The sequence below is a fragment of the Mustela erminea genome, chromosome 15 (genome assembly GCF_009829155.1).
Source record: "Mustela erminea isolate mMusErm1 chromosome 15, mMusErm1.Pri, whole genome shotgun sequence".
In the NCBI taxonomy this organism is placed as follows: domain Eukaryota; kingdom Metazoa; phylum Chordata; class Mammalia; order Carnivora; family Mustelidae; genus Mustela; species Mustela erminea.
In genome coordinates, this window is record NC_045628.1 from 17,784,730 (window position 1) to 17,804,703 (window position 19,974).

Sequence of the window (19,974 nt, forward strand, 5' to 3'; positions counted from 1 at the left end):
TAAGCAAATGAGATCCAAGATTGATTCAAGGTCCCTGGACATCAGTGAGAGAACCATAATTAAAACTAATGTTAGTTCCTATATTGTCCAGCATACCTTCTCCATAAAGCTTGTCACTAACTGTAAAGTCCCATGCATTTGTGGTCCTTTCAAAAGTACCACAGAATAAATCCTTGCTGTATAGGAAGCATATAAATGAACACTGGTTCTTAATTTGTTTCTTCAGGCATTTGGACCAACATTTAGAAATGTCCTTTCCAAAGATACCTCTATTCTTTTTGGTGATTTTCAATTTCACCCATATAAACAAAAAGATTCTGAAAATATTTAAAAAGATGGCATGGAGTTTCTCATGCACAATATGCTGAGGCTGTTCTGTTATTCTTGTTGAAGTGCTGTTGCCTGGCTCTGACTTTGGCTCCGCAGCAGCATGTTAGCTGCATGCTAACCTGAAACGACTGTGACCCTGGCCAAACAACTCCAGTACTGCTGCCAAACCGGAAAAAAACCAACAATACCTATCACATAAAGAGTTTTAAGTTTAAATAAGTTAATACATAGAAAATACCCAGAATAGAGCTGGGCTCTTTCATTGAGTATCACTAAATAAATATTAGCTATTGTTTTTATGATGTCAGTTATCTATGAAGAATTATTATTGTCACTATTGAAATTCTAAAATATCCATTTTCATATTTTATATTTGCATTTTGTAAACAACAAAGGTGACCTTTTTATAACTAACAGACTTTTTTTTTTTTAAAGATTTTATTTATTTATTTGAACAGACGAAGATCACAAGTAGGCAAAGAGGCAGGCAGAAGAGAGGAAGAAACAGGCTCCCCACTGAGCAGAGAGCCTGATGTGGGGCTTAATCCCAGGACCCTGAGATCATGACCTGAGCCGAAGGCAGAGGCTTTAACCCACTGAGCCACCCAGTCACCCCCAGACGTTATTCTTTTGAGCAGTTTTACTTCCACAGCAATATTGGGCAGAAAATATAAGGATTGTGCACAAGCTCTGCCCCTCCCCCAAAAACTCCCCCATTATGAACATCCCCCACGAGATGGGCACACTTGAGATGACTGATGGACCTACACAGACTGACACAGTATTATCACCCCAAATCCATAGTTTCCACCAGCGTTCACTCTTGGTATTATACATTCTGTTGTTGAGACAAATGTATAATGACACGTTTCCATCCTTTTGGTATCATGCACAGTATTTTCACTGCTCTAAAACCCCTCTGTGCCCCATCAGATTTTCCCTCCCTCTGCCTAAACCCTGACCTTTCTACTGTCTCTATAATTTTGCTTATTGTACATCCCACATAGTTGGAGTCATGGAGTACGCAGCCTTTTCAGATTAGCTTCTTTCACTCAGTAATATGAACGTAATGTGTCTCCATGTCTTTTCACTGCTTAATAGCTCTTTTCTTTTTAGCATTGAATAATATTCCATTTTCCAGATGAACCACAGTTTATGCCTGCTGAAGGATATCTTGGCTGCTTCCCAGTTTTGGCTGTTATTAATAAAGCTTTTAAGAACATACAATTACAGGTTTTTGTGTGGTTGCAGATCTTCAATTCTTTTGAATAACTATGGAGGAGTGCGATTCCTCGACCATATAGTAAGAATACATTTATTTGTGTACGTAAACTTCACCTTTGAAATAGAACATTTTTACTCTTCTTACTATCCTTGCCATTGTTCACTGATCTTTGAGCATGTTTTGTGGAACTTACATTTAGGAACATTGTGCAGTGACAAGTCATCTTCAAAGACACTGACAGCTTCTGAAATATAATAACCCCTACAAAGTGTAGGATAGTACCCTGGGTGATCTCCATCTTGAGGAAATGAAATAGGAAAAATATTCAGTAGGAAAACTCAGTTAATTTTGATCACCTACAGTGTAACTTTCCCATTTCTTTCCATAACTCTTGTTATTTCTACTCCCATTTTATTCTTGTATGGCTTTATATGACTATACTCCCCATGATGACTTCAAAATACTTTTCATACTCATACTCCTACATTAACTCTACAAAGATTTTCTGAACATCTTTCCTCATGCACTATATGTAATTCCAAGGATATAAAGATGGACATGGGTACCATTTTTAGAAACTTTTGGTCTAAGAAGAAATAAAACATAAAAGAGTAAACCAATGTAACAAAATAAATACATATGAAGCTTTAAATTAGCAGATAAAGTAGTGACCAAGTTCACCTGAAGCAGTGGAGAAATCATCACAAGAAAAAAAATATTTGACTTTCATTTATGTCATCAACATATCATGCCTCTACTGCATTAACATCTCTCTCCAGATGCATTTTTAACACTGCAATTACAGAGCTCTTGCTAGAGTGCAAACTGATCAATGAACTGATTTTTGGCATAGCATATTATGGGTAAGTGATTCATGAGTTAGTTTATGCCAATCCCCAGGCTACATTGTACATTGCAGCATTCTGGGACTCCACGCAGTTTTCTAACAAAGCTCAGCTTTTCCCCGTTATCACATTTCGGCTCCTGCTTCCTCATCCTGTAGTAATTATTCTCCTGGCTATTTATAACCCTATTAATAACTGTTTCTTCAACATTAGATTATATTCCAATTCCTTTGAGAAAACTTTCAGTAATCCCTAAGATGGCGAAAGACATTTTTTCTTTATGCTCTTGTAAGATCTGTTTTACCACAAATAAAATTCTTCATACTGCAAGTAATTTCATGATTACTCATCTGTATTCCCCAGGGGCAGAAATTTGCATAGTGACTAGCACAGAATAAGTCCCAAGTAAGTATTCGTTGAATGAATAAGTGAGTGGACAGACGGATTGAGAGCTAAGGGGTTAACATTTGGTTTTATGGGTTGGGAGTTATAAAGAAGAAACAATTAGTGATACAAATTTAATTTGGAGTTCAAAATTTGAATTAAATTAGTGTCATGTTATTCCACTATGAGTTCCATCATGTAATTTAGATTTCAGGAAAAAAAACAAGATTCCATCAAATGTAGTTTCATCATAAAGGTAAAACTAACAATAATTTCTCTGAGAAATGTTATGATACAAAATCTATATTATTTTGCAAAATTATATCAAGAACTAGAAATAATTATATATTTATTACTTAATAAATAAAAATAAATATTACTTAATAAATAAACATTTACTATTTATATTTTTAAAAATTAGCGTATAAGGAAATTAGAGGAAGCTGACCATAATAAACCAAAAAAAAAAAAATACCCCAAGCAATACTGTATTAATGCATTTCTTCCAAAATTGAGACATTACACATTAATCTAGAAAATTACACTCTTAAGTTTGGTGTTTTACACTCTAATTCAACAATTAGCACTCAAATAATTACTTTTGACTTATTAATTTTCCCTCAAAATACCACACTAAACTAATGCAAAAACTCCTCAGTCAGGTCTCTACTGTGTGAAGAAAGTTATTCATATAATTCACAAATACTGATACTCGTCAAAGAAAACTATGCTTACCAAATGTATTCTATATTTAACAGCTATGATCCTTTGAGTGTGAACATATTTATATTCGTTTTGGTATCCAGTTAATATTCTTGACTAAAATTAATGTCAATATTTTTAATTCATTTAAAAAAACCTGGGTTTTAATGTTAATTAAGATGTGTCTCAGAGACACCTAGATTATACTCATATCCATTCATGCAATTCAGAACACATTCATTAAATGTCACATGTTTGGAGGCATTGTTGTAAGGACTGTGAGGCAGTTGTTCTCAAGCTTTATTGGGAATAATTATTATTTATTATGCCTGCTAAATATAAATTTCAGGCTTTACCCATGGAACTGCTGATTCAATATTTGGGGGTAGAATTCTATAGTCTGCATTTTAAACCAGCATGGAGACAATTCTGATGGAAATTGTATACTCCATGATCAAAGATAGTGCTGTGATATGTGGAAAGATACCTATAAAAAACACCTTTTTATAGGTTTTGCCTGCCTTGTCCTCAAGATCTTACAACCTATTAGAGTTAATGTGACTCATACACAAAACCATATTCTTGGGGAGGGGGCATAGGAGCTAATAAAAGTTTTGGTGCAACAGGGCTTCTGGGTGGCTCAGTCAGTTGATTGTGCCTCATTTCAGCTCAGGTCATGATTTCAGGGTTGGGGGTCTGGCCACGTGGGGTTCAGGGCTCAGCATGATGTCTGCTTATTCCCTCCGCCTCTGCTCCTCCCTCTACTTGTTCTTTCTCTAAAATAAATCATTAAATTTTTAAAAAGAAATATGTATCTGCTAAATACATATAAATACATTGAAGAAGTCCTTGACTGTATCTTAGAGAGTTAATTCAAATACTCCAAATCTAGGAAGACCTGAAATTAATAATAGTAAAAGAAAGAGAATTGGAATTTGTTTTTAAGAACCAACGTTTGGTACCTTGGAATTGCCAGTCCCATTCGCTAATGTTTATGCATGTATATCTTAATTGCCCTGCCTCAACTTTCCAAGCCCTATACAGTTGGCTCCAATGGAAGACCCAAACCCAATAGTCCCAGAAGTTGTCCTCAGAGACAGTTTTACAAGGTGGTTTCACCAGCGCTTAGAGTTTCAAATCAACTCAGGCTGATCAAGCACAACACCACATTTAAACAAAGGCTCATGATTCCCCCAGGGTTTTCTCACCCAGAAGACATCTACTTCCTCTTATTGTCTTTTCAACATGTCCAAGCATGAATGGATTATTTCTTCCCATTTTCTACATGATTGTTTTCCTCTGGGACTTGAGAGGAAATGTAAAACAGGTGTTAGCCCGTACAGTACACAGTGATGGTTTTATCCCCTTGAACACAACAGGGAAGTCTAACCGGTTCTCAGATAATAATTATATTATCCTGATTCTAACTCTATACAATTAATACCAGCTGTATCAGACATGGTCCAGTCCAAAAAAACAAGCAAAAAAAACCCCAGGGATTATTCTAGCTATTTTAGAGTTAATATAACACAAGAAATTGAAGTATAGATATTTAAAGATTAGTAGAACAAAACAAGATGTTGAAGACCATAGATATTAGTAATTATAAAGAGTAGCTCTCACTCTTAGGGTTGAAGGAAAGAAAGAGATAGGATATCCAGAATTGAGAGACTTGAAAGACGAGTTTACTTCTCAGGATGGACAAGGGAAGTCTAACGCTTCCTGAATCACATTCAAACCTCTACTGGGGCACCACAATGCTGGGATCAGATTCTCAGTAGCAGCAAAGGCGGCTGGCACAGGTAGCTTCAAAGGCTAAAACACAGCTGCCTCCATAAGTGCTAAAAGTGTCTGGAGGCCCGGGAATGACACTCTGGTGTGGACTAAATGCTGACAAGAACTGGAAATAGCAAGGAAGTTTTCTTCCCCCTTCTTAAGAGCCCCTTTTAGTATCTTCCATTGGCAGAAAAGTAACAGGACACTGGCTGGCAAGATAATTTGGGAAACATAATTTATAGACCTCATGTAACTTGGGAATTTAGTTGAGAGTTTAGAAAATGTAGTTGGCATAATCACAGAACAATTTTTAGAAGGGTGGTCTGGAGCAGAGATACAACAGGTAAAAGACCAGCACAATAGCCATAACAGTCTTCTTACATTTGTGAAGTCTGGGTCTTAGGAAAGACAGAACAATTGTGCACCACCACTCATTTCACTGGGAAATGGGAGACAATAAAAGTGTTTAATCTGGTGGAAAGCAACAGGGACAGGGTATCCTAAGAAAAAATGAAATTGGCTGTCTGAAACAACAAATAATTAAAAGCTATTGTTTGTTCATAAGCTTCCAATACTGAAAAAGCTGCTTCTTCTTAGAAGACCAATTCTCTGCCTAATATGACTTCATGGTGGCTTGGGGTACCGTATCTCAGCAAAGCACCAGACTGTCAGTTTAAAAATATTACTTTAACAGCAGGGCAGACATGGGAAAAATAGAAGCAAAGAGACCATTATGCATTATAAAAACAGTTCAGGCAAGAGATGGGGAGGACCTAAGTTAAGAAAATAGCAATAGGATTAGGAAAAAGACTATATTTAAGAGAAATTGAGCAGGTAAAGACAACGGGACTTTCTAACTGTGGGGAGTGAAGGAAGCAGAGGAATCTTGGCCAACTCCTGAATCTCAGACTTGATAGGATATAAGTGGTAGTGTGTCCACCAAATGTGGAAGATTAAAACACAGATTTGGGTGAAAATTTGACATGTTTAGTTTGAGGCTCACTGACTGCGCAATCTAGGTCTAACTGTTGCATGACTATCACTGGAATTTGTGACATTGTTTGGACACTGGGCCTTCAATATATGGATTTTCCCTTGCAATTCTTTGTGGTTGAGTAAAATAATTATTTCTTAGAGAAATAAAAACGGAAAAAAAAAAGAAGGCATTTTATATTGTCCTACATTACAGAGACTGCTGATTATTTTGCTAGCCTCTTATCTTCTTATCCCTCCTCAAAAACAGTCTTTCAGGAAGATCAAGCACATCATGAACACATTCTGATATCTGACACATTTGTGCTTTTGTAAACGCTCTGTCTGGAATGAATTTCATCCCATCTGACCATTTTGATCCTCAATGGACATTAGGACAGATGTAACTTTTAGGATGTTATTCCTGGCTAAATAAATAAATGTGAAATTTATTTTTCTCCCTATTACATGCCCTCTTTGTCTCATATTTTTCCATTTTTTCTTATATTTTTACAATTCAGCTTATTTCCGTACATATCTGTCTCCCTTCTAGACTTTGAGCACCTTAAATTTATAAAGGTAATATACATATATTTTAAAAACATACACACTAGAAAGAGCAAGGCAATTTCTTATGACTCATACTGGTAAAATATTAGGTAAATCATGAGATACCTCAAATTGATCTACTAATAAAATAGGAAAAGGAAGAGAGGCAATTTGCAAAAAAGCAATAACCAATAATAATAATAATAATAATAATAATAAAAGTGATGTTCCACTTCAGCAGTCAGTAAAATGCACATAGACACAGCCAAGAAAGATCCCCTCAGCTTAGGTAAACTGAACAGACTTCCTCCTGACTCAAAATCTCCAACCTCCTTTTTCTTAGAGCATTTATTTAAAAAAAAAAATTGCTATTATAAATAGACTACTGGTGACACATAAATTTGAAAAATGCAGTTGTTTTTCACATACGTGAAAAACCTATGTATGTCTGTATGCACACACATGTATTATGTCAAGGTCCACAATTGAAGATAAACGAGATCATTACCACTTTCTTTAAAACTCGAAATGATCTGGGAGATTCAGGGAAGATACCTTTGCAGCACCGCTGCAGCATTGTCTTTGGAAACTCCTAGATCCACACAAAACAATTAGAGAGCAAAGTCAAAATCATATACTATTTGACAACCCAACTCATGAAATTACCCTCATGAAGTTCAACATGCAAATGCATGAGGATATACTAGCAATAGTCACGAAACCTATTGCTGTCAGCATGTCTGCAGAAGAAAGCAGTGGGAAGCAACACAACATGTTACAGACCAGAAAACAAAAGAATGCAAAATAGCCAACTGTTATGCACTGGGAATCAGTTTGAAAGACAGCAGAGAATTGGGAGCCGTTTTCCCCACTCTAATAGTGAAAGATAATATAAGGCTGCCGGGCTGGAGGCTCTGACTCCAATATCATCTGGCAACACTTTCCTACTATTTGGGGGTCCATAAAGAAGAGAAACTGCTGGAAGTGGAATCAGGAATTACTGAGACAAGATCAATAGAGAGTCAGGAAAGAGAGGATATGAGTATATGTAGGGGAAGGGACAGAGCCAGAGTTTCCCAGAAAAGAAGTCACCATATTTTTTTTAACGCTGCGTGAAAACAATAGGATTGGGAACTCGTTTAATTTAGTAAATCTACCTGAAACATGCCTCCTTTTAAAAATTTAGAAAATTTAAATTCCTATAAAGATAAGCATCAGAAAATGATTAAGGTCAAATCCTATACAGTTATTATAACAAAAATAGTATTCTGCTATTATCTCTACAGTGAAAGCACACCAGAAGGACATGCTCAGAAATCAGACCAAAAATTTAACACATCATTTTCAAAACAAGCTAAAAGACATTAAGGAAAGAATATAAAACACCAAATAAGAACATAAACCAGGGGGCACCTGGGTGGCTCATTGGGTTAAGCCTCTGCCTTCGGTTCAGGTCATGGTTTCAGGGTCCTGGGATCGAGCCCCACATCGGGTCTCGCTCAGCAGGGAGCCTGCTTCCCTTCCTCTCTCTCTGCCTGCTTCTCTGCCTACTTGTGATCTCTGTCTGTCAAATAAATCTTAAAAAGAAAAAAGAACATAAACCAGATTTAAAGAAATTCAGAAATGAGGTTAGAGATTTTGAGAAAAAGAAAAAAAGAAAGAAAAATATCATTTAAAATAGAATCTAGGAATGTAAGAGCGAAGAACACCACTAGTAATACCTTAATGGAAATAGGAAGTGAAAAAGGCAGATATTTAAAATGAAAGATACATTTAAAAACAGACCAAAACTATTGAAGAATGTACCTACTGATAAGCAAATACAATTCAACAAAAGTCTAATAGGTCTTCTTAAAGAAAAGGAAATCAGAACAATGGAACAGAATAATTACTTAAAACTATAACTTAAAATTATCTGCTCAAATATTTGATATTACTTATTTAAAAGATATGTTATGTCACCAAGAATGTCAACTCAGAACTACCAACACAAAGCTATATTCTAGCAAAATTACTGTGCCTTAATGAAAACAAGGCACTGGGCACTGAGAGGGTAAAAATATAATATGTGGTTTATCAAGGGTAGAAAATTAGATTGTCAAGATATTTGCCAGCAATGCTTTTTTTTTCAGAACAGCAATCAGTGCATATTGAAGAAACGCAAGGAAAGAAAATGTAATCCAACATTGTTCTATCTAGAAAAATTGACTTTCATGTAAAAGGGTCAGAAACTCTTATCACCAAGTAAGAATTTGTGAAATAGTCTTTAGAAGTCCTGCTTAAGAAATGTATTAGAGAGACTTTGACAGAAGAACTCGTAGTGAGCATTACAAATGTAATTACTGGAAGAATAAATTAAGTGTGCAGATATAGTGGTGACCTAATGATATCTCTGTCTATCTATCCATCGCTCTATCTAATCTATTTATCTATTTTATATTCTTACTAAGGAATAATCTATATACCTCTATATACAATCTATATAACAATCTATATACCAATATAACAATATAACAATCTATATACCTCTATATACAATCTATATAACAATCTATATACCAATATAACAATATAACAATATAACAATCTATATACCTCTGCATTGGGTTGTTTGAAATATATATATATATTTCATATATATATTATATATAATATATATATTATATATATAATAACCATAAAATGGGATTAGAATATGAATAAAATGGGCAAAATTATAACTCAGTTTATTAATCATAATTAGTAGGGGCAGTTTTAGTATTTTTATGATAATGTGATACATCTAATGCAGAGTAAAACAAATGAGTATGAGGGTTTTTGTTTTTGTTTTTGTTTTTGTTTTTCCTATTATCACCTGTGTCTTTAAGAATGTTGTCTTGTTTACTGGAGCCCACAGTCTTTCATGGTTCGTTTCCTTCTCCGATTTCCCTACCTTCATTTTTCCCTTCCTTCTCTTAATGTCCTCCATGATATTCCTTATGTTCCACAAATAAGTGAAACCACATGATAATTCTGTTTGACTTATTTCGTCAGTATAATCTCCTCCAGTCCCATCTCATCCATGTTGATGAGAAAGTTAGGTATTCATTCTTTCTGATGGCTGAGTAATATTCCATTGTATGTATGGGCCATGTCTCATTATCCACTCATTCATGAAGAGCATTTCAGCTCTTTCCACAGGAAGCAAACTGAGGGTTTTAGAAGGGAGCGGGATGGGAGGCTGGGTGAGTCTAGTGATGGGTATTAAGGAGGGCATGGATTGCATGGAGCACGGGGTGTTCTACACAAACAATGTATCATGGAGCACAGCATCAAAAACTAATGAGGTACTGTAAGGTGACTAACATAACTTAATAAAAAAAAAGTATCATTAAAAAAAAAAAAGAATCATGTCTTGTGCCTAGATTGTGGACTTAAAAATACTGATTCTTATGAAAACAAACCAAGGGTCATGTAAAAATGGCTGATTCCATGTCGTGACAGATAATGAATAAACTACATTTGGAATATTTTCTTACGCCATACAGTGAAACTGGCAAAGACTTTAAGGATCACGTCAAAAAAACTCAAGAGCCAAATCAGAGAAGGGCCAGTTGGCAAAATGTGGGGCAATCTGGACTTCAATAAGAATCACAAATGTTTTTAAATCTGATTTTGCAATGTTCTTAAAAATAGTTGGTCACCTTCTGAGAAAGACAGGGAGGGTACAAATTAAATAAAAAGAAATACTCAAGAACCTATCCTGCCTTTCCTGAAGATCATAATTAAAATAGATAATTAGATCACTGAAGTTGACCTCTGTCCTGAGAGTACCTGAGAAAGAAGATAAAGAACACTAAAGAATAGGGAAAACAATAGACAAGAAATTTCAGATGAGTAAGTATATAAGGAATTTTATATACCTATGAAAAAAAGTACAATTCAATGAATTATCATGGTGATAGACATTAATATAGGATAACATACTGTTCCACTTCCATTCTTTGGACCAATATACAAAGTAGTAAAAATAGGGGAAAAAAGTGTTTGTAAAAATGGGGATCAATAAATAATAACGAACTCTGATTTATTGCCAGTAAGAATATAAATTTGACACAATCACCCTGTGAAGCGGTGTAACATTTCCTAGTAACCCTTAACATATGCATGCTTTGCTTTGAGACATTGTCACGATACTTCCAGGTATATACTGCAGAGGCTCTTGTACATGTGTATGGAGAGAGGTGTTCAAGATGGTTTATAGGAATAAAATTCACAATATCCAAACACTGAAATCAACTCCAATATCCACAAACTATAGAATAAACAAATGGGTGTATGTATCCATAACTTAGAATACTATACCTTGGCAAACTAAATGGATACATTGAAACCCATCAATATGGATAAACTTCAAAACTGTAACATTTAAGAGAAAGAAGCTCACCACCTAACAACAAAAACTACATGATTCCATTTGTATAAAGTGCAAAACCCAGCAATATATTGTTTCTGAATGCATACCTTGATGCTTACAACTCTAAAAAGAGGAAAAGGCAATGATTTTTACATAATTTATGATCATGGTAAACTGTCAGAGTGGAATGTGTTCAGAAAGAGGAACACAAAGATATGGAAATATTCTAACTATTAGACTGGTAGAACAAATTCATTTTATTATTTTCCTTAAACTGTGCATATATGAGTATATGTGTAAAATTACAGATTTTCTTCTAAATCTATATATCTACAGTTATCTCTATATTATGGTTATGACTTCATTGGGTTGTATGGAATATTCTTTTCTTTCTTGCTGTTCATGGAAACATTTAAGAAAATCTTTGTATATATTTTACTCAACAACTCTTTTGTTTAGGTGGGCGGGGATGGATTGGTGACTCTTGTAATGCTCTATATGGATTAGGTAATTTAATTTTCACAGGGATGTTTCTTGCAGAGTACTAGCATTATCCCCATCTTAAGGAAGTTTAGGCATAGAACAATTTCCTGTGTAAGCTAAGTGGCAAATTACTTGTGTAATACACACTTTGTTTACACTTCTATTTTTTTTATCAGTTCACTGTTTTACTAGTAAAAGTAACTGTACACTCAAGGCGCCTGGGTAGCTCAGTGGGTTAAGTGTCTGCCTTTGGCTCAGGTCATGATCTCAGGGTCCTGGGATCAAGCCCCGCATCAGGCTGCACGCTCAGTGGGGAGTTTGCTGGTCTCCCTCTCCCTCTGGCCTTCCCCCCCACATGTGTGCTCTCTCTGAAATAAATAAAATCTTTATAATAAATGACCACACAGAAAAACCTGTCATCATTCCTCTTTGCCCAGCAAATTAAATACAATGTATTTACTCTTGAATTCAGAATCCACTGTAACATTTTCAATCCACATTTTTCCACTTCCAACAATTTTTTCAAGCCATTTGAATAATGTCACTCCTCCTGAGCCTGCTCCTTATTTCCCTTCTCCTCACAAACCCCCAATCCTTGTTCACCACACATGCTCTTCAAAAGATACCATCTTCCTCCCTGTTGTCAAGAGCCGAAACTAAATCATGCATCCAACCTCCCAAATGCCATTTTCTCATAAACATCGCCATCAATTTCTTTTTTCAGATAGCTCTTTTCCTGTCTCCTCTATGCAGTATTTTCTGATTGCCCCATTTAGATAGTCTCTCTCCTTTCTCTTAGTTCACATAAAACGTTGATTTATCTCTGTTGGAATTTAACATGATTCAGGGGATTGTACAAGATATTTCTTCAGTGCTCGTCACAAACTGGTAGAGTTAAAATTGCAACATTTCTGCTGATAAACCAGAGGCACTGTTCCAAAATGGAAGGCTTCAGACCCTGAGAAAAGACAGAGGTGGTTCTCCTTTGGTGTAGGAAGTAAACCCATGGCTAAAAGCAATAAGACAGGCTGATAACCAAAAACCACATAGAATAAGCCATTTTACATCTAATTGTTATAGTCCCTAATGCCTCCATGTATGATGCTGCCTTGGTATGCTAATATAGAAATGTAGATGGTATATTGTAAGAGTTCATGCTACTTTAATAGAGACTTAGAGATACTAATAAATAAGGTATGTAATAAACAAGGCATGCATTGTTGTTCCTTAGAGAAGGAATGGTCCTTAGACAAGCAGGAACAGCATCAAGTAGAAGCATGTAAGTAATGAACGCCCTTCAGAATCCCTGTATCATATAAAATTTCTGGGCTCAGGTCACATGCTCTGTTCTTTATATTAATTAGGTAAGCCATGGTAAAATGTATCCAGTAATATTTTCTTAAATGTTCATTCTGTACTTTCTCTATTGGTCACACAGTCATATTCCGCATTGTGCTAGTTCAAAGAGACCACAACTTCTTTGTTCAATGTCCTCTGGCACGACAGATATTTGGTTACAAGATTTGCAGGATAGGGTTGATCTGGGATGCGCGCTAGGAGGCTTCACAAGCTGTAATTGATAAGTCTTCCCTTTTCCCCTCAGCGGTTTAACATCAGTTCTGTGTCTAAGCTAAAGCAATGGAAATCATTCCATGGGTATTCAAGGATGAGCCTCTTACTTCAATTCTATTATTTAGATCCATGAAGGCAATATATAACTTTTCAAGAGAATGAACGATGATTTTAGATGATTCATGAGGTATCCAGATTCCATTACCAAATCTTGTTAACAAAATAGCAAGCAGCCAGGATGAGGCCCAATTTATTTAGAAGCCAAAATGAAAGTGTATAATCAGAATAATATTCGTAGTGATCACCATTTAATTAAAATATATTTATCTTAGATACCAATTTCATTTCTTTTTAGTATAATTTTCATCAGCAGTGTAGAAACTGTAGTAGGTGACAATTTCAAAGTGTTTATAATTTTGAACATTGGACAGAATCAGGAAGGGTTTCTTTGTAAATTTTTTTTATGAAGTTATCATGATCCTTCAGTATCAAGCACTGTAAAATATACATTAGAGTGTACAGTCATTTTTCAAGATTATTTTCACTGTGTCACAAACATTTGAATCTAAGTAACCTTATAAAGAAGATTAATTTTTAGCGTCACTGAATAAAGTAAACACATAAGCTCTTTAGTTATTTTCAGTAAACTTTCTTAGGTGGAGGATAATTTATTAAAGGGCTATTTATCTCACTTTGCAAAGTAAACCAAGTACATTTTATTTTAACTGAATTTGGTGACACGTTAATGTTAGAAAGAATATACATACTTTTAATATGCTTATTTGGAACTATTATTCTTTTGGAACTACTTTTTTTAAAGATCATTTATTTATTTGAGAGAAAAAGAGAAGGGGAGGGGGCAGAGGGAATCTCAAGCAGAATCTCAAGCAGAATATTAAGTTGACTTTGTGCTGAGCATGGAGTCCCATGCGGGGCTCGATTCCCATGAACCTGAGATCATGACCTGTGCAGAAATCATGAGTTGGTTGGGGCGCCTGGGTGGCTCAGTGGGTTAAAGCCGCTGCCTTCGGCTCAGGTCATGATCCCAGGGTCCTGGGATCGAGCCCCACATCGGGCTCTCTGCTCAGCAGAAAGCCTGCTTCTTCCTCTCTCTCTGCCTGCCTCTCTGCCTACTTGTGATCTCTGCCTGTCAAATAAATAAATAAAATTAAAAAAAAAAAAAAAAAGAAATCATGAGTTGGACACTTAACTGACTGAGGCATCCATGTGCCCCCTTTGGAACTATTATTAATGTAGACAAATACATGCTTGCATGATCTGTTTGACACATTTTATATTGGAAAGAAAAATCATCAGCAGATAATATAAAATAATTTCTACAAAATGAATAATTACATAGTGTTAGTAATTCTGGCAAGAAAAATAAAGATTGCATTTTCTAAGAAAAATGCCACTTATAATTTTTTTTTTTAATTCTCCCTGACCTCTCTGCCCGAGATTTTGAAATAAAGGTGATTTACGGTGAAAATAAGTTTGAGGAAGCCAACAATTTTCACTCACTCTATAATCCTGCATTACTAAATAAATCAGCAACCTTTAGTCTTCAGTGGTTAACAACATATTATTTTCATTTTACCATGCACATGGAATACAGTATTCTCTTCCAAGGTCACTGTTAGTACCATGCTGTAGATGCATTTGTTAGAAGTTGCTCTAAGGTTAATTACTAAGTGACAAGTCCAAAGCCAATACAAACTATTTACTTTTGGCAACAGAAGGTGAACCGAAATTTCTTTCCAGATCTAGTAACTTTATATTTCAGTGTATTACTCTTCTGCTTCCAAATTAATCTCCATTATGTTGAATACTTCTAGTATTCATAAGCTTACCTCCTGAGATAACACAGAGGGGAAAGCTTCATAAACTGGAGGGTGCTGTCAATGGCTGGTAACACACCCCTACTCTTCTTAGGGCGTGGTTGGCAGTTTGTGGAACATGGAATCATTGAGAACAGAGATGACAAAAGGTTTGAGAACTGAGTCCTGGATTCTTCAAATTCTTAGCATTTGGGTTGACAATGAAAACCCACAAAAGAGAAGAGGAAGAGACACTCATGAAATAAGAAACTAACGGCTGGCCGTCCTGAAGGAGCCACACAATGAACCTTCTGCGGAGGCATTCTGATAGCACCACAGGACAAAAGACATCTGAATACACATTTAGCGATCTTTGTTGTCACTTACAGCTACTCAGTTAAAATTATCTTTAAGACTGCTAAACACACACACACACACACACACACAATACTGCTAAACACACGATATAATGTTATAGGAGCAACGTGACTACGACAATAGAAGTTATCTCAGGCCATCGGAAGACTGAAAATCACCCTACTATTCCTGAATGTATTGTATCTGAATCAACTTATGGTCAAATTCATTTTGTCTGAGTTACCAGAGTAAACCACCGTATCAACATGAATTTGGTCACAGGTTATATAGTCTTTGTTTTTGAAAATGGAAACTCAAATTATATTATCACATGAGAATTGCAAGCAGTGCTATTATTCTAAAACTATACATGAAATGGTTTTTTGACAGCTGTGTTTTAGTGGCATTCTGGGTTGTTTTTCATTTGAAACTATCAGAATTTGGGGATATTAGAAGAATAGTCAAGTAGTTGAAAAAGTATTGATGATAGTGTCAGTAGGTTTGCTTTGCCTGACTAAAAGAACAGAACTTCTTTTTCTCCACTGGCGTCAAGAACCTGCGATCAATTAGCAACCTTGAAAGGAGGGTGAGTGTCAGAGGTGAGGCAAAATGAAGATTCAAAGCCATTTATATCCTGTAATTCCAGGTTACTAGTGAAATAATCACACCTACACAAATGAGCCAAATTCAATGCAATAAAAAAAAAAAAGTTTCTAGAAGATTAGGATTTTTAAATCATCTTACTGAAATAAGGAAGTGTTTTCAGTTTCCCAAGACTAAACACTGCACAGTATACGTGGCTGCTTTTTATAAGAAACACATCAGCTATCATTTGAAAACTGACAGCCATCAGTTTTAAGAGCTAAACATTTGTTAAATTATTTGATACCATCGGTGATGAAAACTAATCATACCTAAAAAGTATATAAATATTTTGATGGTAAAACTTTGCACTTTTTTCTGAAATCAACACCAACAAAGGCAGACAGAATATCAGGTCAAGTGATAATTAGTAAAATATTCATCAACTTTGAAAATTCTCATAAATGGAGGAAAATAAAATTTGCAGAACACAATATTAGTATCATTCCATATATATATATACATACATACATACATGTATGTGTAACTATTTTTAATGAGACATTTTTGAGGTGACAAATGAAATGTATTCTACTTACAATTTTTTTTTTTATTTTAAGATTTTATTTATTTATTTATTTGACAGAGAGAGAGATCACAAGTAGAAAGGCAGGCAGAAAGAGAGAGAGAGGGAAGCAGGCTCCCCGCTGAGCAGAGAGCCCGACGCGGGACTCGATCCCAGGACCCCGAGATCATGACCCGAGCCGAAGGCAGCGGCCTAACCCACTGAGACACCCAGGAATCACATCAGTGTACAGAAGAAATAACAGTGCATTTCAAGTCCCTTACACAAATGACACCAGGTTAACTTGCTAGAGCACATGAGTTTTAAGTCATTAAGACCACCCAAAACTATGTCTTAGCTTGCTTTAGCAATATATCAAATGAGTCAAACACAAGGAAAATATGATAGTGTTTTATAAAAATAGAAATGTGACCTCTGCTTTGCTACTTTCTCTGTCCCTGTTTATTTCAGCCTACTATCCACAGTGGTTTCCTAACCACTTATTAAAAATTGAAAGGCAACAGCTATAAACTCTGAGAAACATGAGAAGCAGCCCACTTACAGCAGACGTGGATTTTTTTTAATGTTTGCCTGGAGTTGCTGAAAACCATCTATCTCTTAAATCTCTCCAATTCTGAGGGATAGTTGCTCGTACCACACCTGTCCCCATCAGTAATAACTGAAAACAGGATTTTGAAGTAAAAATGCATTCTTGCCACCTTGACAAGTATGGTTTTGTGTGAAAATTATTAGTAGTTAAATATCCTCCACTGTCTCTACTTCTCTTACGAAACAAACAAAACAAGAGTTATCTATTAATACATAAGGAGTTCTTGAGCTTATAAATAACTCCAAGAATGAAAAAATCCCTATAAAAATGCTAATTCTATACTTACACACACACATAATTTATAGATGAAATTTCAACCTAGACTTTTTATAATAATGTTTATTCTTTAAAACCCTAATATTCAAATGACAATGAAACTACAAGACACAAAAATACTCAAAAAAAAAAAGAAAGATTAACTAATATTAACCTCATAGGTAAGTATCAATATTCTAAAATACAATGGAGGACATTTTAACTCTTAATAAGAATTTTTTTTCTAGAAAACACTTTTATTTGCTTTTTCTATTTCTTCCCTTTTCATTGTTTTGGTCTAAACAACAAAATATAGAAAAGAGAAGAATCAATTAATAAACTATATTAATACCAATAACAAAAGCACATATCCTTACCTGCTCCTACACAAGTAGAAGATATTTACTTTTCACTAGGAAAGCAATTTCCTAATATATCAAGAAATTTTTGTGGTCCTTCGTTCCATTGCTGCTGCCGTGTACTAAACTCCATCTATTTACTTTCTGTGTCTAACAGGAAAACATATTTCTTTATATTAATTGCCCTTTGGATTTTGCACCTCTGAGGCTTCCATTCCTTTAACCAATATATTTGCCTTATAAAACAGGATCCTAGGAAGAATGGAGTATTGATGTTTGAAGCATGTGTAGTGTTCTAAATTTACTACAAGAAGTGAAAAGTAAATGAATTCTTCTCCCACCAAAGTCATGAAAGGACATGTCTAATAGTTCCAAAGCAGCCCTTTGTGATTTACAGGGAGACTATCTGACCAGCCTCCAGATAGGGCTGCACAGGTCCACCAAATTACTTTATAAAGTGATCACCTTTGGTATGACCTCAGATAAATGAAGAGCTGAAAGGTAGCTCCCTTGGACCCATGAACTTGCACACTGCTTTCTCAGGTGACCGCTTCGGTTGTCTTGCCCATCTGATCATCTGCATGTATGTAACAAGGAAGAGCCAACATTCTTCATTTTTTAAAATGAAGAAAAGAAAACCAAACTCATCTGGTGACTTCTTGTTGTTGTCATTTGGAAGTTCCACTTTCGTGGGGGTGACCAGTCCAGCAATACTGGAAATGGGTTTCAAACCCAGACAATTGGAACGGGGTGAATGATTGGTGAGAGTTTTGGAGAAGAACAAATTCGTAAGGTTAAATCCAAGTACTTTTTCATTATAAATAGCCCTACATTTAACCAGTTTCTTTGTAATTCAACTATGATGAAAACCTAGTAAGATTATTTCTTATAGAATGATGAAATATAATGAAGTTGCAGAGTTTGATTATTTAGAAGAGTTTACCCATCCTGATTCCACATTATTTACCAATAGACACTTAATAGTCACCCAGGTCGTTATTTCAAGCCCTGAGAATTATCCGACTTTAAGAACTTCAATTCTCAGAACTGGTCATTCACAAATCTTTCACAGAAAACAAAAGCAAAAACAAACAAACAAAAAAACAAAAAAACGCTATTTCCATTAAAAGCCATTAGTTAAAAATAAATGACACTCCCAAGAATACAGGTCCTGAATAACTAAAAATGGGTTCACTGTCATTTCCAATTCCTTTTGCATGCTTCTGAATTCACTGTCTTTATTCATTTGCATTCATACTAATAATTATCCTCAAAATTAGACTTCAAAATTCATTCTTTAGAAGTGGTGATGGAACCACACACTTACAGTCTGTGATTTTTAGGGTCCTCTTGACTTCTCCACTTCCTGATCCCCCACAACCGTCTTCATCATCACAGTCCCCGCTGACCTGTTCAACCATGCCACCGCCACTGCCGGTCTGATGCTGCCACTTGTCGGGTTTGGGTGACCTACCCTGTAACAGCTAAACATGGATACCAAAAACACGTATTAACAGCAAACTCAAATCACCGAAGAAAGCTACTCAGAAATATATGTGGGAATTAGAATCATTTTCTGATGTGGATCTACTATTTTGATGAGAACACCTGGCCAAATCAAGTCTGTAATAAAAATTAAAACTACCAAAATAATTGTAAATAATGGGCAAGTTCTTACAGCTATGAAGATCTACAATCTGCATATGAAATCAGTGATCAAGCTTGGGCTGAGGTTTTGGAAAGCAAATAAACCAGTCTTCTTGCTCCTGGAGAGTTTGCCTGGAGACTCCTTTTGCTCTGAATTAACACGTTTAAGCACGGTAAATCAAACTTCAGTACAACACAACTCCCTTTGCAGTATATTGGCTGATACTGTTGTGCTGTGTTGTAAACCAAGAATCCAAAATTTCTCAAAACAGAGTAAAATTCTTCAGGAAAAGTTTCCATTAAAAGAATGCAGAATTTTGGGCATTTACATTTATAGCTTTAAACTTTTTTGGATCAAATGCATTGTCCACTGCCTATGGCACAGAATTGAACCTAAGAGCAAAAGACATAGATCCTACTTCCATTTCTACAAATCACTTATGAAATTTAACCAACTTCTTGGTTCTCGGCTCTCAAGCATTTCATTTACTTATATGAGCAAAATAGATGGAATAGTCATTTTCCCCTACAGCACAAGAGCGCTGGTA

At 35.4% G+C, this 19,974-nt stretch overlaps 1 protein-coding gene across 4 annotated transcripts in view; it reads right to left on the bottom strand.

Moving 5' to 3' along the window:
• GPC5 (glypican 5) overlaps positions 1-19,974 on the bottom strand; it is a 1,399,440-nt gene that overhangs the window by 693,631 nt on the left and 685,835 nt on the right. For all 4 annotated transcript variants that reach the window (XM_032314680.1, XM_032314683.1, XM_032314682.1 and 1 more), the window contains exon 7: positions 19,107-19,263. In XM_032314680.1, the coding sequence (XP_032170571.1) occupies positions 19,107-19,263 (157 nt within the window). The remainder of the gene's footprint in view (positions 1-19,106; positions 19,264-19,974) is intronic.